The sequence below is a fragment of the Phragmites australis genome, chromosome 4 (genome assembly GCF_958298935.1).
Source record: "Phragmites australis chromosome 4, lpPhrAust1.1, whole genome shotgun sequence".
Classification (NCBI taxonomy): domain Eukaryota; kingdom Viridiplantae; phylum Streptophyta; class Magnoliopsida; order Poales; family Poaceae; genus Phragmites; species Phragmites australis.
In genome coordinates this window covers 43169795-43195832 of record NC_084924.1, presented here as the reverse complement: position 1 = coordinate 43195832, position 26038 = coordinate 43169795, and the positions used below count along the sequence as shown (strand labels likewise).

General features: G+C 40.1%; 1 protein-coding gene across 4 annotated transcripts; it reads right to left on the bottom strand.

Annotated features, from left to right (window-relative positions):
* Nucleotides 1-147: 147 nt before the first annotated feature.
* LOC133916645 (MADS-box transcription factor 1-like) lies at nt 148-24297 on the bottom strand. Of its 4 annotated transcripts, none has more exons than XM_062360407.1 (8): nt 23989-24297; nt 10457-10532; nt 1601-1662; nt 1406-1505; nt 1275-1316; nt 1108-1149; nt 791-933; nt 148-512 (listed from the first exon to the last, which is right to left on the bottom strand). In XM_062360407.1, exons 1-8 carry the CDS (start codon nt 24171-24173, stop codon nt 419-421), a joined length of 744 nt encoding a protein of 247 aa, XP_062216391.1. In that variant the 5' UTR covers nt 24174-24297; the 3' UTR covers nt 148-418. The 4 variants fall into 4 exon arrangements, with proteins under 4 accessions (XP_062216391.1, XP_062216392.1, XP_062216393.1 ...); XM_062360408.1 differs by having other exon boundaries at nt 791-927; XM_062360409.1 differs by lacking the exon at nt 1275-1316.
* Between the last annotated feature and the right edge of the window lie 1741 nt (nt 24298-26038).

Sequence of the window (26038 nt, the reverse complement as noted above, 5' to 3'; positions counted from 1 at the left end):
GGCTTCCGATCTCCGAAGACTGAATCCCCAGAATTGCAGAAACGAAGAGGGTTTGGCGCAGCTCCGAGGAAACAGCAAGCCATTGGCACGTCACGTAGCTCACCCAGCACATCTTCTCTATTCTTCGGGTTGCGCGCAGTACTCATCACCACACAAAATACCAAATATATATAAAGTTTCAAGCTCTGCACACGAGAATACGAGATGTCAAATTTGCCATTACAGTCTGTCCAAGCCCACACTACGGAGGCGCCACGCTGCCCATTACCAATACGTGCTCCAATTATTCCCCTATTCCCTCATTGCTGGGGAAGTCTCAAGAGTAGTTTCAATATACAGAGGGACCGGAACTGCATCCTGCGGGGATGAATTCCTGCCAGGCCACGCATCAGCTTATTGAATCATCTTGCCAGCCCCATCATATCCACCCAGATCTGCCGTGCTCGTTAGCGTGGTGAGCCGCCGCCATGTCCTCGTTGTTCAGCTGGTCCATGCAGGCTTGTTGATGATATCTTCACCGAGGACATGCGTTGAAGCAGTTAGAGAACGAACGGAAGCATGCTAATATTGAAACGCTGAATTTGAAGTGCTGGGGTTCTATTTCTCCAAAGAAAATGTGATGGGATCATGGGAGCCTGACTCTGATGTGAGCTAACACCGCATAAATTCATATAACAGTTCTTTCTTTGGCAAATTTCAGCTCTGTAGTTTACTTCTATATTTTTTTTTTACAAAAAGGCCCGTCTATAAAAAAATCTTATTCATGGATCCATCGACTGGGAAAACCTACCCAATCTGCAGGAGGGGATCATTCTCTGGGTGCTGCAGGAATCCCTGATAAGGCTCAATAGCATTTCCACTGGCGCCACTGTGCTCACCTTCCTCCCACAAAATATGTAGCGCAGTCTCTCCACATGTTTCTTGCAACTGGCACTTGCAACAAATAAATAATGGAACAGTAAGTTCTTCTCATCTAGCCACATCGGAACAAATATTTTATTCGGTTCAAACGTTATTCCAATCCTCATCAAGAACAGTAAGAAAAATATGCAGTGTTAACGGCCAAGTTCATCATACAGAAATAATTTTTAAGGTCAGTGATGTTACCTTTTTCCTCAGGTCTTTGTTAAGATCCTGCAATTCTTGCTCCTGCAAAATATCATTGTTAGCTCGGCATAACAAGTTTAGTGTGCATGGAAGAAACAGATATAAAATTAGGCAGAAGATAATCGGAATTCGTGGAAACAAAGATAATCGAAATTCATCATTATTACCTTACTTTTCAGATCAAAGAGCTGATCAAGCAACGCTTGATGCTGTAGACATATACACCCTTGTCATAAGCAAGCCACACAATGGACAGAAATAATGGAATATACATACTGAAGTTAGCCAAGCTTTATACCTTTCTTGTTCTGATATGTTTCAGGGATATCTCTATTTGGTTCTCAAGCTGCTCGAGCTCCTTCATGCTAAGTGGACCCAGATCCTCACCAAGAATATTTCTACAACAAATTAAATTGTGCTAGGATGTCATAGGCTCACTAACAAATTTGTTATGCAACAGAAACAATCTATCAGTAAATTTATTAAAGACTACCTTTGTGTAGTTTGAAGAAATGTAACTCTGGTCTTCAACTTCAAATAATCCTCGTAATTAATCTAAGTTTTAACAAGAAATAATACAACGAAACAAATTAATTCAAGTGAGATGATCATGCTTGGAAAGGAAGATCAATACATAGATTATGTTGGTCAGACAAACAAAGATAGTTCTTATTTTCTCAAAAACCAAAGAAAGATATTGCTCTTATTTTCTCAAACCAAGCAAAGATAGTTCTATAATGAACGGTGTATAGTTCTATTAAAACAATGTGTCCTAATTATCTGCTCGCTGCAGAAGCAGATGTGGAGGCCGAACAAAATGATCAAGATGTCGCTAGCATTAAAAAAACACATGTTTATTTACGAGGGTATACTTTTGTGCCAGGTGAATACGGAATACCTATATAATGATAAAATTAAGAAGTTTTAGTATCTGTTTTAACAAAGTATCATTGCCATGATAAAAAAAAAATTATTTTTCTATGTGACGTGCTGAGGTGATCTTTCCTTCGGTGTTGTCCATGATTGTTAAAGATCGATTATGAGAGATATTTGGTTATCAATTATGTATATCGAAAAGAAGGACATGATATTTTATATAGGTTCAGATCTTCTTAGAATAATAGCTCTACGTCATGTTCTGTACTTATGTCTTCGATTAATATCAGAAAAAGAAGATTACAATAGAGGGTGTGTCTAGATATAATTCTAAGAATCTCGATGAGTTCTCTCAGATTCTAAGTCATAAAGTCATTGTCGGATAAATCTAATAGTGATTTAAAACTGTTATGGATCTCAATAGGTTGTTTCCGTGTCTATCCGGCTAGGCTCGCTTTGTATTGCTTGTCCAACTTCTGGCTTGTCTAGGTCCTCATCAATCGATCCTCCAATGGACATACCTCCTCCCTTCCTTATACAGTCAAGTTAGGAAGACATATCATATTTGTAATCTATAAGTGTAACTTTTTTTAATTGTATTACTTATGAATCTGTAGGATTCTTTTTTAATATAGGGATGGTTTCGGTCCAGAGAACGATAAATTGTGTGAAATATCGACACATGCCTTATTATCTCATGACGGTTATAGAACTTACCATATCGTATTAATTAAGAGCATATGTGCGGTGGATATCTTTCTTTACGATATACAATTTTTATAGTAAATATTTTATTATTAATTGTTAAATTCTCATTAAATATGTTGTATCGGGATTTGTGTTTATATTTTTTTTTGGTGTTTTCCCATTGGGAGTTGGGACTAATTGTTCTTATGCAATTTAATGGTAGGGTTAGAGTTTGTTTGACGGAGCTCACAGACTAGCTCGTAGAGTGAAATCAATGGGAGCTCTGCAAAACGATAGTTTGCAGTTTTTAGTTCTCAGAGTGATTTCGTGAGAGTGATTCCCTAAAATGAATTAGAAGTTATGAGCTGAAAAAGCCAACTTCTCTTGGTTCACTTTTCTCACAGAATCGTTTTCTATGTAGAGTTTATCCTAGAGAATCACTTTCAGCCACAGAATCATTTTATCAAAAAATTATTTCTCGCGGAGAACTTAGATCAAAGGAGCTCTTTCAAATATGCCCTTACAACAAATATTGTTTTCGATGTTTGTGGTACACTTTGCAGTGGACTTATAAAATATTAATTATCACATATGGAGTAATTTTTTTTATTTATGACCATCAGATGGAAATTGGAAAATCAGACTGCAGGGAGTTACGTGGTGATGTGGTCTAGAGAGAGAAAAAAAATGCGTATCCGTTGCAAGTTCAGTGAGTGTTTGGCACGCCTCCAGATTTGGGATCCACGATAAGTCTTACCAAACGAGATGACTCCAATTCTATGAAGCGGTTGAAATATTGCTCTAAATATGAAATCATCTGTGTGAAAATCAACTAGCCCATCAAATTAAAAAGATATTACCCGTTTTTATTATGATGAATCCACTCCATTGTGCATCTATGAAGCAAATATGGAGCTAGGGTCTAACAATCAGTCCCTTACTCTCGGACGATATGATATGTGCCACGTGGCCTATCTTGCTTCCTCCGCAAATTAGCAAATCTGATCTTACTACGGCTCTCCATCGCCACAGCCCCAACAAAGTGCCCCGGCTCAATCTCTACAGACGGCCTAATATCTACGGACGGCCCAATGTACAAGGCAGACCCCATCAGCTTGCCAGGCCTTCACCACTTGTCCAGGTCACCAATTTTGGCCCATTTTTACTATCTCATTTTCCCTGCAATAACTTCATTTTGTTCTGTCCTCTCAAAGTGAAAAACTTATTTTTGTTCTGAATTGCAATGCAAGAACATTCGATGAAATCAAAAAACAAGCATTTGTTGAAGGGGGAAAAATATGCCCAGTGGCCTTTGTGCCAGCCCTTATGAAATAATAAAAGCCCAACTAAGAACCAACGCTCAAATCACAGTCAATCTCTATGACTTGGGAAATAGTTTCTGGAAAGTATATTAAAGTCATAATAAAATTGCACAGAACCAACAGACGATCATATGATTGTGTATATTCAAGGCTAACACGATCCTAGCTGTATCGTCTATGCCTATAGACAAATGCTGAGAAAGAATGTGTCATGGCCTGAGCTGCCAGGCTAGATGCCGGGCCGAACATGTGGACGGGAGGCCCACCCGGAGGGAGAGGCTGAAGCTACATAAGCTTGGCTGGCAGCAGCGCAGAGGAGAAACAAAAAACAGAAAATATGGAATGGCTCCTCCTCCTTCCTCGAGCTCTGATCCTCCCTCATGCTAATTTCTCTATTCCCATTCACGTGCTTCTTCCTCTAGATTGCTCTTCCCCAGTCTTTGCTTCCATTTCCCCAAATTAGGATCCTAAAACAACAAGTATCCAGTTGGGATTTTGACAATACAACTTTTATACTTGTGTTGATCGGTGCTTGATTATAGGGTACATGACAATCTGGTACCAAACCCTTCGATTCCGGTGGCCTCATGCTCCAGGGTGATTCTAAGTGACACGAAGATGGAGAAGCAGTTGGTGGAGATCGCCGAGGAGTTGGCCGAAGTGCAAGCCTCCAACGTGGCGATTATTGCGAGGGTGAAGGACATGACAACCGCTCAGAAGGTTGCAAGAGCGTCGACAGCCTCGCAGATGGCGCCAGCGACCTCTCTTGTCTGTGCCACTAACCACACAGTGGTTGCTGCTAGGCCAAGGGTCGAAGGAGGCAAGTTTGCCAACGTGTGTGCAAGATGTTTGATGAAATTCCCAGTCGGCAAATGGTGTCTATGGATGTTCTAGCCATGGCTCCATCCTCCGTCATGCCCACCTCGACACTCGGCATCGTCATCAACAATCCTGCTCCGTCGGTTGCTGTTGTACCGATGACTGTCGACTTCATCGTTCCCATGGCCGCTGTCGCGCATTCCACTGAGGCTGCGCCGAACTAGCATGTCTCCCTCACCACCACGTCCTTCGTGGAGCTGGGGGACTTTCACGAAGCTACCATCGCCACTCTGGTTGTCGCCACTGGCTTCCCCAAGGTGACGCCCGCCAGGTGCTTGACGCAGGGACATGGCCGTGGCCTTGGCCTATTGAGGCCCATCATTGATGCCACGACTACCATGATACCTCCCTGTCCTAAAGCTTCCCCTAAAGAACATCCTGCCACTGAGGGTAACGGTGCCAAGAGGCGAGCAGTACTATGGCCTTGGTTAAATTACTATTGAGCAATAGCGCCACCGATGCCAGTTCGTAGAATGTATATGCTACAGTTTGCTACTTGTGTAACTCGTTGGCCAATCAATATGTTCTTGGATATGTGTTCTCATTGGAAGATCTGTAAGTGCAGAAAACAAGGACTCGAGTTACTTGACAATGCATTACAAGGGCCACCCAATCAAGATAAACGACTCCCTTGTACATGCCCATGGATTGTTCTCAATTTGGGCGTTGTCCTGTGTAGTGCATAACACAAGTTAAAAATCCTCAAATGCAAAGAATATGTGGTGTTCATGCATTTTAAAACCCCTTGGCCACCACCTGCTTTGCTAGGTTTGTTTCGAGATGAATTTGCTCTGGCGTTAGTGAGCTTAAGTAAGTGTTGTTTCAGCACAGTCCAAGTGGATTAAAAGTGTTTCCATTCAATGATGGGTTTCCTAAAATTTCAACATGGTCCAATTTTTCTATTGAAATGTATATGAGTAGTTGTCCTACTACAAGTACTACAAATACTTTCAAAAGATTTTGCTATGAGATGGTGTGTTGGCTCTGTGTTATTTTCTGTTGGAAGGATCAAATATTCTATGAGGTCGATGTTACTTATTGTTGGAAGAGGAGAGGTGGCATTTGCAACTGGGAATATTCAGAATGTGGATTTAAGTCTTCCTTGCCTGCCCACCTTTGTACTTAGGGTCCTTTGCAATGTCTCCTTGCATGCCAAACAAGGAGTTGAGCTTACTCTCTCGTGGTTTAGATATATTTCTGATGCAAATTTAGATGTCTACAACAAATCTTGGGTGTGTGGATGGAAGCATGTTTATGCTATTCAGTGGGATGTCTTTCCTTTCCATTTCTTCACTATTCATAGAAGGGTTCAGTTGTTAACTAAAACTGCAAGAATTGGTCAGCTCAGGCTTCTAGTTGAACAATTCCCCATTCTTAGCAAGGCATTCCAGATTCCACTTACCTTATCATTTGCAATTGCATGGTGCAATAATAATCGGCAAGGGCTTGATAGAGGTATTTTGCTAAATCCTAGAGCTTTGATTGGCGAAATGTTGGAATTTCAGTTCGTAGCACATCCTAGTGATCAGAATGCTCGAGTTTCATTGAACAAAATTATAGCTCAACTGAAGCTTGGGGGTAGGTTAAACTTCAGTGGTACAATATTCCTTGCTGTAGCTACCAAATCAAAAGGCTATCACATGACTATATACAATGGTGACAAGTTGTCAAAGGTTGTTGACCTTATAGAACTGCTGGATGTATGGTTTTTGTATTGCACGGGTTGCTCCAACAAATGCCGAATTCAGAGCATCTCAGTGGGGTACATCATTGCAGATCCTAACAAAATGTGCACGTCTGAGCTAAGAGAATCTCCATACTTGAATCAAATAGGCAAGCTGAAAAATATTGTTTGCAAGCACTGGAGAGGTTTGTATACATATCGGTTACAACAGCACAAGGCAACAGTAGGTGCACAAAGAGTTGATTTGTTAATGTACAACACTGAGGAGTCAATTCAACAGGGTGGTAAAGCTGAAGCTGTCCAAGGCACAATTACTCATCATTTCTATGTTCATCAAAAGAGTGGTGAAACCAACACAAACAACATGGCTGAAGTTGTGCAGGTGGAGTTGAAGCCATGGCCTAATTGGCATGATGAATTGGGTAGCAGAAGCATGGTGATGGGTTTGGGTTACTCAGTTGTTCTGACGAGAAGATGTCACATCCAGCTGGAGATCATGAGCATCGATGGAAAGCTTGGAATCCCTAAGGTTAGAGGATTCTACTTGGAGTTGCATCAGGGTTACTACTACAGAACTGGGCTTATATGATGGCCCATCACTGCCGGTCCTCTGCCGATTCATTAGCCGCGCGGAAAAAATCAGCCATCGTGACTTATGAACTGACAGTGATAAGGGTCATTGCTGCCGGCTGATGGATTGAGCCGACAGTGATGCACCCATTCTCATCACTACTGGCTTAATCTACAGATCGGTAGTGATATCTCTACATCACTGCCGGCAGAATATATGAGCCGACAGTGATATCCTCTTCTTCCCCACCTTCTTCTACCTCGAACTAACAAAGCCATTTCAGAACTCTCTTCCTCATAAAATCTCCTATAGCAACAACCACTTCATCCCTTCTCCCGCATTAATTCCCCCATCACTCAAGCTCAATTCTGGTCAAGAAGGAGGTCTAGATGAGCTCTCTCTAGCTATCCAAACAAAATCCCTTATTTCCTCTTCATTTGCTCATTTTTGCCTTTTCTTCATTTTTTAGGCAAGTGAACTCTGGATTTTTCCCCAACAACATGTAAGCTTCTAGCAGGAGCCTCTTGAGGTCAAGTAAGTTGAAATCCACAAAGTTAATCCCATATTTAGCATTTTATCTCAAAATGTTGCCTGAAAAACCAAAGATGATCTTATCCCTGTAGAGACCTAGGCAAATCTTCAAAGCTAATCCTAATGAACCATAGGAATAAATTTAGAAGTCTACAATATAGAAACTTTAGGTATGCGTATATTTATTTTTGATTTTTAATGAATTAGAAAAAATAGCCATGATATTTAGGTATGTAGAAAGATCCAATTGTATTTTTTTATATTTTATTTAGTTAACAACCTCCAATATAGAAACTTTAGGTATGAGTGTATTTATTTTTCATTTTTCCTTAACGAGTTATAGATAAGGGTTGAATAATAAAGAAAATTTTTAAGGATGGCACCAACAAATACTCATCAAAAGCGGAGGCGAAAGCATACAAAAGGCGACTCCTCCAACCCGGGTCAATTGCCGGTAGAAGATGGCGAGGTAATTTATTTATTGGTGATCGCAAAATCTTTAGATATTTTAAATTTGGATTTACAATAATGATATAATTGTAGATGGACAGAAGATGGATGTACGATGTGAGTCGTGTGAGCGCAGATTACAAGAACGGCGTGGAGGGTTTCCTGGTAGCAGCCGCGACGCACAAGTCAAATACACAGTCTCAATATATGTGTTGTCCATACGTCAATTGCGAGAACAAGAAGCAATTTTTCATCACCCAGCAGATACATTCCCACTTGATGCCAAGAGGCTTTATGCCTGGCTATACTCGTTGGACCGAGCACAGTGAAGCTAAGATCGTAGAGAAAGGGCAATACATTGAAAGAGAAGACGAAGACATGTGCACCGATATGCCGGTCGACGAATACATCGATATGCCGCATGTCGGAGATACGTTGGCCGATGATGGTCTAGAGAAGATGTTGGCCGACACTGACGTTGATGATCTAGAGCAGATGTTGCGCGATAGGAGGGAAACTTCACCAATGAAAGAGAGTTTCAAAAGTTTCAGCATATGGTAGAGGACTTTAAAACACCGTTGTTCCCGGGCTGCGAGAAGGAGCGCACAAAGTTACGTACTATGCTTTCACTGCTGCAATTGAAGGCATGCAACGGGTGGTCTGATACAAGCTTCACAGAGTTGTTACCGTTATTGAAGAAATTGCTTCCAAAGGAAAATGTGCTACTAGAAAATACGTATCGGGTTGTGGGTAACACAGCAGTTTGTATGATTTTACTTGGTGCAGGTCGTGGGTTCGAGTCTCTGTGCGCGCGTGCGAAACTAAAACAATTTTTTTCACACTGCGGCACCAGCAGTGAAAGGGGTTTCATTGCCGGTGGACATATTGGGCCGGTAGTGAAACTACTTTCACTGTCGGCAGATTTATTGAGCCAGCAGTGGGTGATCCTCTTGAGTCGGTAGTGAAGGTATCCTTTCACTGCCGATGAGCGTATTGAGCCAGCAGGGAAAGCACTCCCCGATAAAATGGCTCAACGCCTGCACCCTATGATACTTCAAAAAAATTTCCCCTTCCGTCCTGTGCCTTTTGACAAAACGTCTCCCGACACCGAGGAGCCTATGCCGCCGAAGGACCACGAGCCCGAGCCCGCTGTCCCTATCCTCCTCGACACTGTCGTCCTCCTCTTCGGTGTCATTCCCATCCTCCTCGATAGAATGGCCTTCCAACGATAATGCGAAAGAGGAGCAAGAAGCAGTGACCCGTCAGTGCGCCCAAAAGGAGGATGAGAGGCTAGCCCATCAGTTGTGCGCTGCGGAGGAGCAAGAAGCAGCATCCTATAAGCGTGCCCAGGAGGAGAAGGAGGACAAGAGGGTGGCCCGTCAGTGTGCTACGGAGGAGACCGAATGCTCAAAGGTACTAGCGTTCAGGAGTCAAACTTCGATGTCTTTGACACGCCGACGAGCCTGGAGCTTAGTCTACGCTACGATCGATGAGGCATGGCTGGGTCCTCCGCTCCACCACCATCGCCCCCTGCATCCTCGCATGTACATATGCCATCAGCCGTCCGTGCGGAGACGCGGTCCTCTTCACGAGAGAGGTAGAGGGATACTGGACTGACTCAACAAGATCGACTTTTTGAGGTGACCTATGAGAACTATTAAGTATATATGTGTGACATAAATTATTATGTATTAATGAATGTGCCTTTATTATTGATTTACATTACATATGTCTCATTGTATGCATGTATTGAGTGGGAGAGAGACGGAGAGATTGAGGAGAGAGGGAGGACAGAAAGAACATAAAGGGATGACCGGGTCGGAGTAGGGGGAGGTACAACACTGCCGGCTAAAACCACCAGCCGGCAGTGATACCCAGGGAATCACTGCCGACCGGATCCTTCAGCCGGCAGTGATAACCCCTTTCACTGCCGGTCCACGGAGCCAACAGTGATAGTCCCCAACTATCACTGTCTGTTACCCACTATCGGTTCCAAAACTGACAATGAAAGAGTTTTTAGAGCCGACAATGATATACTGTTATGTGATGTCTGCACACTTCCAGCTGGATAGTCAAGGAGACTCTATGATATTGCTCTAGAATAATAAACTATATTTTTGTGTGAACTAAAAAGACAAAAATGGAAGCATAAACAGTATGGCATTAATAAGTTTGAAAAAGACATGAATGTAATCGTTTGACCAATGAGAAAATATATTTGATTATTGTTTTTTGGAGTGACCGATATGTCACCGAAAGAGACCAACAGAGTCGCTAACTTATTAAATTCTTTTGTGTATATAATAATACAAATGTTGAAAAGGATGTTAAGAACTTAATAAGGCTTACTTCACTGTCCAGAGGAGCTTTTGATTCCTGTGAGTTGTAGTTGCAACTGCGGTATCTCTCGAGTGTTTTGTACATGCTGTTGGCACAAGTAATCGAAATAATCAGTGGCTGGTTAATTGAACAAGCAAGCCTTTTACAAAAAAATAAAGATATTTAGCAGCAAACAAATAATCCAGAGAAAGTTGCAGCATCGATCGGACTTGTTTAGTTATTGTATGATAGCATAAGCACATCCTTTCATCTTAATACTCCTTTTTGTATGCTCTTTAAAAGAGGAGCTTTAATTTGACAGAATAAACATAGAATGGCGAGACTGAATTGAGCTACTAATTTCTGTTAAGACATGCGTGGAGACTTGGGATTTGATTCCATGATCTGGCGAAAGCACCGCTACTAATATTTAATAAATACAAATGTGGAGTCGAGTGATTAGTATCTGTTTAAGACACAGTAGCCATATAAAAAAATATAATGCACTTATTTATATAAATCTCTGTTTACAAAAATGTATATGTTCAGTGAAAATTAATAAAAAAGCGAAGTTTCTTTGATAAGGTTCCGACAAACATCATTAACTTTATAAAGCTTTCGACTGAGATTTCCGATTAATGTGTTTGAGCATCTGCCCACTGGTTTTCATAAGAAAATAAGTTCAGTCGCCGCTCAAAATGTCAGCACGACTTATACATTTGTTAGATATAACTCAGTTTAGATATATTTTTGGTTTAAGGTGCAAATTCCATAGCTTACACCTCTATAAATATTCCATTTTTATACAAATCACGAGTGATGCAACGCATATGATCTAAATTTGCTGCTATTTGTACACCACCAGCTAAGCACAGAAACCCACTTCTATTCAATTTCAAGATTGACAGTAAGCTAGCAGTTTACATTTTAGAAAAAAAAAATCCATACATCCACTTTGATTTTGGTGCAAAAAATGCATATGATCTAAATTTACTGCTGTTTGTACACCACCAGCCAAACACAGAAATCCATTTCTATTCAATTTTAAGAATGATAACAAGCTAGCAGTTTACATTTAACAAAAATACCCATACAACCCCTTTGGTGCAAAACTAACCACACCCAACTATCCTTACAACTATAGTTCGTCACGGTAATTCATTCATCTTTCACCTTCCAAATGTATGACACGCTATCTCTTAGCTAGTGCAATTGTTCTCCCTTTTCCGTGCAATTGTTCTCCCTTTTCCTGGACACAATATTTGGAGGTGTTAGGGTCTATTTGGAAATGGGACTGACTTCTAAAGGAATTTATGCAATTATCCCTTCATTCTTTTGATCCTCACCCTCCCTTATGCATCATCTTAGTTTTATCGGTCACCTAAGAGTGGCAATTGGATCCATGGGTTCAAGTACTTGTGGGTTCGCCCAACGGGTTTGGGTTCAGATTACATTTTTCGTCCACGGGTCCTTCGGGTCGAGTACCCGAACTAGGTCAAGTTAGGCTCGAGTTTCAATTTTCGCCTGCGGGTGCCATCAAGTCGCCCGAATTAGTATATTATAGCTCACTTTTGAGGCTCAGTTGCCTAGTCGGCCTAGACAGCCCACGCATCCACGTTCCACTCCACGGCTGGGAAACCTAATTGCCACCCACTCGGCTACTTGTTTGGGATCCTCGCTCAATTCCAAACCTCCTGGCTCCCCGTGCCCACACGCCGCCACCGCCGCACGCCCTCACCGCTAGTTTCCATGCATGAGCTGATCCATCCTCGCGTGCTACGTTGATTGAAACCCGACAGGCACCGAAACCCGATGAGCACCCAGTGGGTGCGGGTTTAGGTGCCAATTTTCACCTATTTATCAATTTGGGTTCGGGTATGGTTGAGACTGGTGGGTTTCGAGTCGGGCATGATTTTGCTTCACCCAGATCTGACCTGGCCCATTGCCACCCCTACAGTCACCACAATAAAGAATGAAGCAATAGTAGACTCCAACTTTGTCAGGACACATCTTGTTCATGGTGTTCTAGCAATGAGACCACCTCCTTAAGTCCCATTTTGACCCAATTTGGCTATGATGATCGCCATGTGTGGTCCTAGGGCCGATGGTTTGGCACATCATACAGTCATGGCAACCGAGGTGCTCCTTGTGCCGCGGTAGAGCTCATCTAGGCGTAGCAACCGAGTTGAGGGAGCAGTGTAGATGCAGCATAGAGGACGAAGTATGAGTGTGCTAGGGTAAATAAGGTTGCTTATTAGGCCTTTGATGGAGCTAATGTTGTGGTGTAGGCCATGAGAAGCAATGGCAGCTCTCGTTAACTGGGAATACAATTCTTTTAATCCTTTGCAACACAGGATAGTTAACTGTTAAAAAACTTGCCCCTGGCTAATTTGTAAAATTGGAGGTTAACGGACCTCAGTACCTATGGATGCACCATTTGTTACTATTGGACATTATTCCGCCAAAGGCAAGACTTTCTCACGAGAGTCAGAGCTTCGAGACAACACCACTATTCAGAGGATTATCTAGATGTGTCTTACTTCTGCCATGGTTTTAGCCCTGATAAATTGATCTTTGTAGTATCGGATCATAATACTAATTAAATAGTAAATGCAAGAAACACAAATGTTGTATTTTTGGCACAAATATTATATAGCGCTTACTTGTGGAAACTTCATGCTGGTGGTAGTTCCTCAAAATATCTAAACAATTAACTAGGTCAGTCTGCACTAAAGAAAATAGGTAGGTTGGACTGAAATTCGACAGAGAACCCCACATTACACAGCAGTAGGACTAACCCACTAGTTGGCCAATGCTTTTCAACTTGTGATGATATGATCTGTGCTTAATGATAACCATCATTTTCCTTTCTTAATTTCAAAATTATTAGTTAATGGTAGCCATCCATAAAACCCCTCTGACTTCTAAACATAATAATTAAAAGAAGCTGTCCGTATTTCTAGCACCTATTTATTGTACAAAACTAACTGCCACAATGCTCCACATTAACGAACTGTACCAAAGTATTTTGATCTGTAGGGCTTACATTTAGTGATAATCTTGATGACCATATACATATTCTTCTGTGACCCATAAATTGGATTCCATGACGAGTGATAATTATGTTGATGAATGACACCGACCTAACAATCTTGTCTAATTAAACCCATCAAATTCAAACATCAAAGGGCAGAAATGTCAACCTCAGGTTGCAAGGAGATGCTAGCTGCTACTTAAGGCAAATTGTCTCTAGCTCCTCGACTTTATCTCTAAATTCTGCCAAACTATCTTTATACATAGTACTAATTAGAGGCTTTTCTATAGCTCTCAGATTGATCAATATTTAATTAAAAAGTACAAATTGCCAATTAACAAAATAAAAAGGAAAATAGCTAAAAAAATCTCACGTTAATCTAAGTGAAAAACATCTAGCCATCTATATATGGTTGGACTACTATCACTATGTGAAAAACAGACAAAAGAGACATGAACATGACCTGTCACTGATGATAATAGTGATAGGTCGTAATTATAACCTGTCACTAATAATGACTTATCAGTGATGAGTCATCCTAGACCAAACATAGATGACAGGTCAAAATTATGACCCGTCACCTATGATGATTCATCAGTTATAGGTCATCCTAGCCAGTCATTAGTGATAGATCAAGTTGTAATCCATCACCAATAACTAACTCATCAGTGATGAATCATCCTAGCCAGTCATTAGTGACGGGTCAAGTTGTGACCCGTCAACAATGACTAACTCATTAGTGACATTTATGGTTGTTTTTATAGATGTACATGATCCATATGTACATAGAGCTATCATTTCATGTGTTGCAAAAGTGCATGTACCCCTAGTTTATGTCATGTGTGTATATATATGTATGTATACTGGTTTATCCATATACTCCAATTATTTTATGTTATTTTTCTCTAATCATCAGGGGTATACACACATACAATACAATCTTGAGAATATATGTTAATGATGCTATTTTTTATTTTATTTTATTCTTCTAAGCTCAGTAGCACTAGAGTAGAAATCATTGTACATTTCCGTTCAAGTTTGATGTAAGGGATGGTGGCTATAGACATAAACGCACGTTTTGAAAATTGTGCAGAAACTTCAGGGGGCCAGAATTCAATCTTCTAGGTCGTTTTTGGTCCTGAAAATTTCACTGAACCCGACAAAATTGGAAAGAAATGGATATAAATTTTTCCGTAGATGTCTGTAGAGTTAAAAAAAAATGTTGAAATCAGAGTCTGTATACAAAAGTTAGACCTATTTTACCAAAGATCACTCTGGATCACCTATCAAATTATAACTCGACAAAAAAAATTATAAGTGACGGGTCATAACTATGACCCATCACTTATGACATTCGGCAAAAAATGTTAAAATGATAAAATATCCAGCTTCCTTTAGAATGCACGCGAGGATGAGGTGGTAAGGAGCAACGCAAGCGAGCGGAGGTCGCGAGTTTGATTCCTACAGGACGCAGAGTATAAAAACAGTGTGAAAAATAGCATGTGACACGTGGCAAGTGATGGTGGCCCCTGCGTTCAGATGGCTCGAGTAAAAAATATTTCTTTTTGACCTTTTTCATGTTCAGAAAATAAAAAAAATGTTTATCAATCATAAATGACGGATCACAGTTATGATCCGTCACTTACGACCTCATAGTGATGGATCTTTACCCATCACTTATGACTAGTTATCAATGACACGTTCAAGATGACATATGCAGGACCCGTCATGCATGACGGTTATCACCTGTTATTTATGATTTTTTTTATGTAATGTATATCAATGCTTCAAGTTAATTTATAGGCTTCAAATAGATATCTATGAACGACCAATTTCGGAAAAGAAAAGGATTTCATGTAAAATTGTAGCTTCATGAAATTAACTTGTAGACAAATAATTACTTCAAAATACAAATAGACTCCAACCTCGTGCACAAATCTGCCTGTAGATCTATTTCTATCAACATATTCATATTTAAAACTTCTAGAAAAAAATAATGAGTCATTTCCAACTACAATTATATGTAAATTACATGCCTAATTAATTACATTTGTTCCAAGACTTCATGTAGTTTGTATAAATTATAATCAGACAAAGAGACTTTTAATTATCCATGAAATTTGTATAGTTTAATTAAATGTACTAGTTTATTAAAATTCAAACATGAGTGTTATATATAGCGTGTGCCTTTACTCCCTTATCTTCGAAGACTTTATTCCTATCATGCTTAGTGGATGCATAGAAGCGTTCCCATGTGGAGTACGTGAGTGGCTGGTGCCTCTATCTTGTAATCTAACAATCCACAGAGAGAGTACACTATATATAATTTGTAGCAATAAGCATATACTAAACCTTTTTTAGAGTAAGCATATACTAAACCCTATTCATATATGCAATCTATAAATCAAGTTAGGACACACATGTTCAATCTACAATTTGTTATTAGCTACAAGGTAGTATTTTTCATATGGTTGCCCGTTGCCTACTTATCACCTACATCCACACTCTTGCTACTGAAGATCTCTCTTTATATGCGTACTGCTGTATAAAAATTCACCATTATGAACCATTGGAAGGAAAATATCTAAAAAACAATAAGGGTCTGGAAAAAAAACCCAGAGCCATCAAAACTGAACTGAAAATTAAGAACTGACTTGCATGCATAAGAAAGAAGAGGGCTCCATTATATTATTACAGCTTCAGAAATAATTGACAGACAAGAACTGTAGGTACGGGGCAATCTTCAGAAAGAAACATCAAAAAGAAATACTCCAACATATGATTTAATGCACTGTGCATCTGTTTATCCAGTTTACGCACAAGGATGAAAGCACTGCTCAAACTCCATTATATTGCATGCGATAGATGCTGAGAGCTGCCTTGATATGACGTGTGAAGGAAAAGCTCACCGCTTAGCGTGTAGTACTTGCGAGTTGCGACTTGTCAGTGTATGAAATAAGGTTCGACGGTCAAAGAAGCAATCGAGTAGTTCGACACGGGGCTCAAGGAAGATTAGATAACATTACGAGATCGATCTCGAGCACCAGCTAGCTACATCGCTTCGCTTCAATGGAACACCACATACATAAAACCTTCATTATTATCGGTTTAGGTGTAATCACTGTTATTGATGTATCAATATCAATTTTTAAACTTTCACATATGAATCACGACTAAACCGTTCTTAAAAGCCGATACTAGTAGTCACTATCAATACCGGTTATATATATCAACCGGTACTGATAGTTGCTATAGTATAAAAGCCCACTCCCAAACGTGATCAGAATAGAACCACCGCAAGCCCACTAGAACAATATTGGCCGTTATTTTTACCATCTTTATGGTTGGAGGATTCAAGATTTAGAGGAGTCAAATACTCTAAGATTAGTAAGATGATCTATATTTCTTTTTAGATAGATTTACTTGACAGATTGTTCTAGGGTTGATGGTTGGTGCTTGTTCTATGGTTATAGATTTAGAGATATAATTGAGATCTGATTTAGAAAAAAATTGTATCTTTGTCATTGTTAGATGTATAGAGATGATGTACATTTGAATCTTAGTTAGATTTAATTGCTAGATTGCTCTAGATTTGAATTTAAGTGGTTGTTCCTTAGTGTTGAATTTTAGAATGAGCAAGAGCTCCAATATCGATATAAATTAGATAAAGATCGCAATTTTATCACTATAGATGATTTAAGGAGTAGATTAAAATCACATATAAATAGATGTGGGTGCGCACATTAAAATCTAGAGACAATTATAAATTTGCTACTACTTGAACCTTATTACCATTAAAAAATTACAAAAATACCATTAGAAATGTCATTCGAGTAGCATCCTTGTAAAGAATAAAAAATTAAGGAGATATTTACAAATACCCTAAAATCTAGCTCAAATTTTCTAGTATGTGGATTGCGTTTATTTTTAAAGTCTTAAATTTAAATAACAATTCGATGGATTTCTTTTGTTCATTAATCAACATAGTGAATTTAATAAAATTGATATAATACTGTGTTTTAGATATGACACGTCCACCCACGGATCACAATCAGACACGGCAGCCTTTGAAAGATGGATCCCCCGACCCAGCCCAAATACCAGAAGGAGATGGACCCTCAAATAAGGACCAATCAAGATGCGAGGTAATTCAATGAATTTGTTCTAGATTTTGAAATGTTTAATGATTATATGTTGAATATGTTTAATTATAATGATTTATAGATGGTCGGTCATGGATGTACAAAGATCGAGAGCCAGTGTTCTTTATTGGCGTTAAGGCTTTTTTTAGAGCTGTTTAATTATAATGATTTGCATATGAACAGGTCATGGATGTACAAGGATCGAGGCCAGAGTTCATTGTTGACGTTGAGGCTTTTCTGAGGACTGTCATGGTATACAAGAAGCCAAAAAGAAAGTGTACCGATCACTATATATGTTGTTCATGTGTCGACTGCAAGAACGAGAAACAGTTTTTAAACATAGAGCAGATTCGTGCACACTTGATTTGCATGGATTTCAAGGCTAGCTATACCTGTTGGACTGAGCACGGTGAACTTAAAAATGTTGGACATAAAGGGCAACCAAGAGTCGAAGAAGACATAAACAATGATATGACGGCTAACAAAAACTTCGATATGTCAGCATTTAAAGATACTTTTGTCGAGAACGATGGAGAGGACACTTTAGTTGATAATAATGAAGACGACTTAGAGCAAATATTGCGTGATAAGGAGGGTGACTTCACCAGTGAAAGATAACATCAAAAATTCTAGCGCATGATAGAGGACTCTAAAACACCAGTTTACCTGAACTGTAAAGATGAGCACAACAAGTTGCATACGGTGCTGACACTGATGCAAATGAAGACTAACAACGGTTGGATCGATAATGGATTCAATGAATTGTTAGAATTCTTAAGGGAATTGCTTTCAAGGGGCAATGTGTTGCCCGAAAACACATACCATGCAAAGCAAGTTGTCTACCTGTTGGGATTGAAAGTAAAGAAAATATATACATGTAGAAACGACTGCATGTTTTTTTGCGGCGAGGATGCAGACTTAGAAGCGTGTCTCGTTGAAGATATCGAGAGCGATGATGTAGGGTGAAGAGAAAGAAGAAAAGACCCAATGTTAAGGTTGTTTGGTATTTCTCTATAATTCCTCGTTTGAAGCGATTGTTTGCTAACAGAACGAATGCCGAGCTGATGCGATGGCACGCCAAACAACGTAAGAAAGATGGAATGCTTAAACACCTTGCTGATGGTATGCAATGGATGAGGTTCGATTCCAAATACAAGGAATTCAGAGATAAAGTGTATATGGGTTTAGGGCAAATTAGAGGTACTGTAAAATGGATGTGTGCTCCACAGTCGCATGGTGGCAATCAAATTAGGTTTTTCATTTGTATTTTTGTGCTCATGGATGTGTGCTTCAGCAAATCAACATGAATGTGTGCTTCGGTACTGAAAATTTTACCATAGGTTCACAAGATTTAGAGGCATTTTTGTGAATTTTTGCAGAATTATTGGATTCCATTTGTATTGCTAAACAAATTCATGAAATTGTCATCTGTGTGAATTGAACTGAATCTGTTGTGATGCACACTCTAAGAATTTTACCATAGGTTCACAAGTTTTTCTAGAACTTTAAGCAATATATGAACCACGATATAATTATTGGATCCTAGTAGAGTCAATGAACAAAAGTAGAATGCAATTCGTATAACCTAGATATAATGTAGCAGGAATTGGAAGCAGGAATTTGGGAAGGATAGTGGAGAGATTGTAATTAGGAAGAGTAATTGTTCAATTACAATAGCTTGCTATGCACACACATCTCTCGGCCAGTTGAAGGTGCATCTAGCTCCTAAATATGGTTTTGGTAATTAATAACAATACCTATAGACTAATAATTGTGTTGAGAATTGTTAATAAGTTATTTCTATAGGTGATGCATGGAGAATTAAGCATGCATTCATTGAGGAATATCATGTGATCAAGAGAAATGCATCAAGATGAATGAGCTCTAGGTAATTCTCGGGTAAGTTATGGTAATACCTATAGACTAACAATTATGTTGAGAATTGTGTGTACGATATTTCATAGGAGATGCATAAAGTGATAAAGTATGGATTCGTTGAGAAATTTCATGAGATCAAAAGATATGCATCGAGGTCAATAAGCTCTAAGTGATGCTCATGTGAAGAAGAAGAAACTAGAGAGAAAGAGACCACAGAGTTTGAGAATGGTCTTAAGAATATTGACAATAAGCGTGAAGATCAAAGCTACTTGTGGAGATCAAGTAACTAAAGGCATGAAATTGTCAATTGAGTTTTATGAACTAACACATGTGCTATGTGATTGAGAGTAAGTTGGGATTAAATTTCATATGAAGGTAAATATTGAATTGAGATATTCAATGTGTTGAGTTGAAAGAGAAGATCAAGACAATCTTAGTGAACAACCTATTTGCTTGATGCTTGCGGTTCATATATCGGTGGTGAACCGGATGAAGATGATGTGAAAAGAAAAGTCTTTCATGCTTGGTGCATAGGAAGCAATTAAGTGAATTTCATCAAGCTTCCGAAAGATTAAGAGATGATCGAGATGAGAAGTGAGAATTAACATCGTTATCAAGCTCAAGTGAAGAGTTAAGGACAACCTAGAAAAAACATCAGGACTCGGATGATGTGTTGATCAAGTTCAACGAGATGACTAGCTCAAGGCAAAGGTATAAAATATAGGGTATTTTCTTTTACCGGTCAATGGTGATTAGAGAAGAGTAATGACCAGATTTATATGATAAATGACGTACTATTAAAAGGGGTCTTGACGATTTCTTGAGTTTTACCATATGTTGATAAACTCAATCTTGCATGTGCATACTCTCTTTGGTAGGATGCTATTGTTTGCAAATAGGTTAAGTTCATGTTCCTACTCTATGTAGCATGTCACTAAGTTTACAAATGTGGTTTGCAAGTTGACATAGTGAATGCATTAACCCTTGGTCTCATGGAACTATTATGTTGCAAATTTGTTTTGCAAAAGTTTGAGGTTCATGTAGTTTTCATTGTGGTGGATCTTTGGACTATATTTTAGGTTTGATCCAACGGGTTTGAAGGTCAAATAATCAGTTGGGATGTGTAGCCCTCTGAATAAGCTTTTCTTAGAGTCCAATATCACCTAAATCGGATATCGAGTTCAAAAGTTATCGTCGTTTCTCTGAGTGTCAGCAATGCTGTTTTGGGAGTGGCGGTCTGACCGTTAAGAATTCCGATCTGACCGCCAGTGTGGCGATCTGACCGCCAAGATGGGGGTCTAACTCCTGAAACTAACAGAGAACTCTTATCTCTCTAGATCGGGTGGCGATCCAACCACCAAGGAGGCCGATCCGACGATCTGACTGTCGGAGCTTGTAGAGAACCTCCATTTTCCTGGAGAGGATGGCGGTCCGACCACTAAGGTGGTGATCTGACCGCCAACAGGGTCGGTCTGACCCCTGGAAAGGTGAAAATGCTGTAAAGGCTAATTTTAGAGTCGTTGGTCCAATGGCGGTCCGACCGCTAGGTGAACTGCAGTCTGACCGCCAGATGCACAGAGATGTCAGCTTTTGGTATAATAGTTAGTTTGGGTGGTGTGGCCTATATATACTCCTTTTACAGCGATTTGGAGTATCACTTCTGCCCCCATTGATCATATTTGAGCTAAGAAAAGTCCTCTCCATACATTTGTGCATGTGTTGCACACGAGAGGGTTATGAGGCAATAATCAAGTGCATTGGTACTAGTAATTGAGCTTTAGACGCTTGGTGAGAGTCTAGTTCGTCTTGGCTTAGTACTCTTGGAGGTTGCCGCCTCCTAGACGACTGGGAGGTGGTTGCGTCATTGAGTCCTTCAAAGAAGCTTGTGAAGGAGCCACGGTGGTGATTGTGAGAGGCTTTATTCACACCTCGCTGGAGAGGTAAAGTACTACTCTAGTGAAATTGAGGTAGTGGGTGGTTCATTGGATTAACCAGTTCAAGATCAAGTTGCTCGTGAAGAGTCTCTTCTCGTGGTGAGAATCGCATACTTGATAGAGGAGCGGTTAAAAGGTTGAACCCACTTCAACGTGGATTAGGGGTGATCGGTAAATCACCGATACCACGGGATAAACTTTGGGTGTCATCTCTCGAGCTATTTACATTTATATTATGATATTTACTTTCATGCAATTTACCTCGTGCAATTTATATTCTTAGAATCATAATTGCTTACATGTCACCCTAGGTTGCAAACCTTAATATAAACATAGAATGTGTCACTTTGTTGAGACATAGAGTTTGGAGGGGAGGGGGTTATACGTGTTGTAACTAATTATTTTAATTCCACATCTTTATCGGAGAAATTAATAGATAGTTTTTAGAACCGCTTATTCACCCCTCTAGTCAGCCTCTCGATCCTACACCAGCTATAAGTAGTAGCCAGTGAGCTATATATTAACGTCTTCATAAATATTGTGACATTGAACGTATTAATTTGAAGATAAGTGAAAATACTCATTGTGATCCATTCGTCATTTGTGTGAAGTTTCATATGTCTAGGCTAGTTAATGTCCAAACTAGTTAATGTCTTATAAATTTTCCTTTTTGATATTTGGCTAATCACATATATATGAAATCAATTTCTTGAAAGATTGATTTTTGTAGCTCAACTGTTCTGAGTAGTTAGGTCATTTGATTGAACTGTATTGTATCTGTGTGATTTTGTCCTCATAGTTTTTTGGTAGAATGATAAGGATTATGCGACAATTATACTGAGTCATTTTAAGAGATGAATCTCTTTCGCGCTTGCTATTCTTGTTACCTTAGATGAATCTCTTTCGCGCTTGCTATTCTTGTTACCTTCAACCAACAAGAAAGGTCAAAATTCAGACCCTTTGATTAACAAGAAATTTTAAACTCCAGATCCTTATTATAAGGAAACTTGACATGTAAAACCAACTGACATGTAATTAAATTTCTTATCCTTATTGTAATAAAACTTGACATGTAAAACTTGATATGTATGCGGTTTATGTATATTATGACGAGACTTGATGTTTTATAATTGAAATTTATAAATGTTTGTGTATATATGCTATGATGAAACTTAACGTCTTGTAAATTAAATTTAAATATGTATGTCTATAAATATACCGCAAATATTTAAAAATATGCACGAATTGGTGGTAACCCACAGGTTTTGAAAAGGATGAAAAACACAGTTCATATCGTATACTAGTGATTTTCAGTACCGGTTCCAAACTCGACATTAATGATCATTGCCCATCAGTATCGATTCATCAGTGTCGGTTCAAAACTCATCATTAATAACGATTTTGAACCGATACTAATGAGAATTTCTACGTAGTGGCATAGCTAGACCGGCAGATGAAGTCTTTTCCGTGCACAAGTCCATGCTTGGACCAGTGGACCGCCAGCTATGTTAGCGTTAATCTTGACTGGTCCATGTTGCTGTCGATCGAGTCTTCCGTAGTGATCCAGTCCGGACTAGCAGTACGCGTATGATAGTTGAGTCAGTTGTGTGCATGTGTTAGTGGGCATGTAATCGGCCGAGTCGTGCGGCCAGCTGAGTCGTGCGTGGAGTGCATGCACGTTCGTGTGTTAGTAGGCGCTGCTTAGGCGTGGAGTGCATGCACGTTCGCGTTGAGTTCTTAGCTTCTCCACAGTACGTAGCGTTGAGTTCTCGCATGAGTTGAAGGAGCTGAGTGCCTGTGCCTCCTCACGTGTGTGTTCGCGCTGAGAGCCTGTGCGCTCGTGCGTGTGTCGAGCTCAGTCATCAAGCTAAGCAATCCAGCCGATATGACCAGCAGAAATGGGAAAAGGAACAGACATGCAGGAAGGAGAACTTGAAAGTGGAAGATGTGAAGTAGCAATGCTAAAAATGGAAGGAAGAAGGAAGCAGGTGGATAGCTTCTTTATTCTTGCCGTTATAGCAAGAAAGCGAGTTGAAAAAAAATCAAATCCTTACATGATAAACGTTGAGGGATATAGCACTTCGTTTTTGTTGTGGGTAGAAGTAGAACATAAGAAATAGAAAGATCCCAGCTTAGTTATTTGGCCAGATCTTGGATGTAAAATAAAATGATGAACAGACAGACAGAATAACTGAAACCAAGAAAGAAAACAAAGCCAGCCAAGGCCAAAAAGAAGAGAGAGGAAGCTTTCCAAAGAGATTGATACAGATACACAAGATCTGTAAGCAAGTTGCGGAACGTAGCCCGTTCTTCTCAGCCATAAATTGAGAGCACGAATTTAACAAGGCAATTACAACAATCTGCGCATGAAGATTCAAGCGAAGGCAAAGGGGGGGGGGGGGGATAAACTAAAAGGATACAAGAAGTTTAGTCCAAACTTCGCTCGCGCTGGATGGATTATATTCCGTTTTAGATGTATATATGACGGTTATTCTTGTTTAGTTGTTCATCGTTAGGATGCATGACATGTTGTGGAGTAGATGTTGGGCAGCACGCGCGCGCGCGAGTACGTACCATGATGAGCTGGAGAACTCGAAGAGGCGGCCGCGGCCGGAGAAGATGATGAGCGCGATCTCGGCGTCGCACAGCAGCGAGAGCTCGTACGCCTTCTTGAGCAGCCCGTTCTGGCGCTTCGCGAACGTCACCTGCCGGCTGATCTTGTTCTCGATCCGCTTCAGCTCCACCTTCCCGCGACCCATCCTCTCTCTCTCTCTCTCTCTCTCTCTCTCTCTCTCTAAGAAGCTGAGGCTTGTGTGATCATATCCTTGGCGGAGATGCTTTTGGTGCCTTCAGAGAGTTTTGACCCTTCTCTCCCCTCTCTCTCTCTCTCTACATCTCTCTCTCTAGATGTCTTGCCCTCCCCTCTCTCTCTCTCAATTATCTATCGATCTATCAGTCTAGCAACCGATCTCTCTCGCTCGTCCACCCCCACCGGGCCAGCCCTGTCGGTTCCGCCCCTCCAGCCGCACGCGCGTCGACACGCGTCGCCACATCCTCTATCACTCTACGGCTGTCATCAGCTGCGCGCTTCGTCCCCTCGCGGTCCCCACCACAAAGCGAAAAGCTACTGCAGAGAGAGGGAAAAGGAAGCTAGCTATTGGCCTATCGCAGCGTTGCTGTTCGGCTCTAGGGCTTGTCGGGCTTCCCTTCCCTTCCTGTCAGGAACTCAGGACACTATTTTTCCGGACATGGGTCACTGACACGTGGATCTGATCTTACATTCTTCTCCTATTTTTCCTGGTCTTTGCAAGTGACATTTTCCCCCTTTTTTTGTCCAGGAAAACAAATGGAACTGGTTCAGTGTATCTCAGATCCAAAATGCTTGTGAAGTTGGAATCCAGTGTACTACGGCATTGTTAGATGTCAAATGTTTGGCAACCTGGATCGAATTTGTATGTGAGTTCCCAGTATTAGAACACATACAATATGTGTCTTGCCAAAAAACATGAACTTAAAAGGTTATTGTCTTTTTTAGCAAATGCATGCTCTTGGAATACCAAACTTTAATTTTCGTGTGAATAATGAGTCACACGAGACATGTATTGTCTTTGTCTTGAAGTAAGTCTGATCCATTTACTTAGTCGTCTAAACTTTAGTAAACAAGAGCAGGATGATATATATGTTTGCCTGCCTGAAGCTATATGTACGTAACATGGAATATTTAAGCTCTGTATAAATTTGCAACCTAATCATATAGCAACATTTCTATCCTGGCAAACATGGTTTGTAGACTTGTAGGCATGCAGTCCACCCCATCTTATTCTGATTAGAAGGAACGTGAATTAGTTTCCCTGTCAAGCTAAAGAGTTAATATTTAATCCATAGTTGTCCAAAACAAGGCTCTGAGTAAACCATTTTCCTTGGGATCCATAAAGTCATATGTCATTTCCAGCTACTGCTAGTCGCAAACAAGCCCTTTATATATAACCTTCTCTTCCGGGCTAGGAGTGAAATGCCCTCGAGCGACTCGGGGGCGCTGCATATTAGAACTCATTAAAGCCCGATTCGTATCATTATGCTCAATAGGCTCTATCCATTTATTCACTAGACTCAGAAAATCAGAATTTTTTTATTCAAAAAAAATTGATGATCGATTCAACCTCTGATAAAAAAGATAGACCTTGGTTCTATTTCATCTCTTCAACAAGTTTAGTATCCGCTATCATTTCAAGTCCCCAATTGTTGAACTCGTTGGATCAGTTGCAGGAGAAATAGCATCCATTGAACTCCGCCCGTCAGAAACGTCTCCAGATTGAGTCTCCACTATTGGTAAATCAGGGATCCATAATAAACTCAGTTAAGCTGATCAAATTTCCTATTTCTAAAAACCTATCACGAAACTATTCTTAGCGAATAACGTGCCTACTGCAAATCAAGTCGAAAGTGCTTATATGCTTCTGTTTTGTTTCGAAGAATGGAATCTTAGTTAGGAGATTCTTTTCTGGCTTGAAGTTCCATAATATTTGCAGTTATAGAAAGAAGTTCTTCCATTATTTAGAAGTAACTAGAAATTCGGTGCTATCATAATATCCGCTAAGTTCAGGGGCTGGAGATAAGCGGTGCC

Coding starts and splice junctions, on each gene's coding strand:
- LOC133916645 (XM_062360407.1), bottom strand. CDS start 24,173: ATGGGTCGCGGGAAGGTGGAGCTGAAGCGGATCGAGAACAAGATCAGC. Junction 1,317..1,405: donor AACATATCAGAACAAGAAAG/GTATAAAGCTTG, acceptor ATATGTCTACAG/CATCAAGCGTTGCTTGATCA. Junction 934..1,107: donor ACAAAGACCTGAGGAAAAAG/GTAACATCACTG, acceptor ATTTGTTGCAAG/TGCCAGTTGCAAGAAACATG.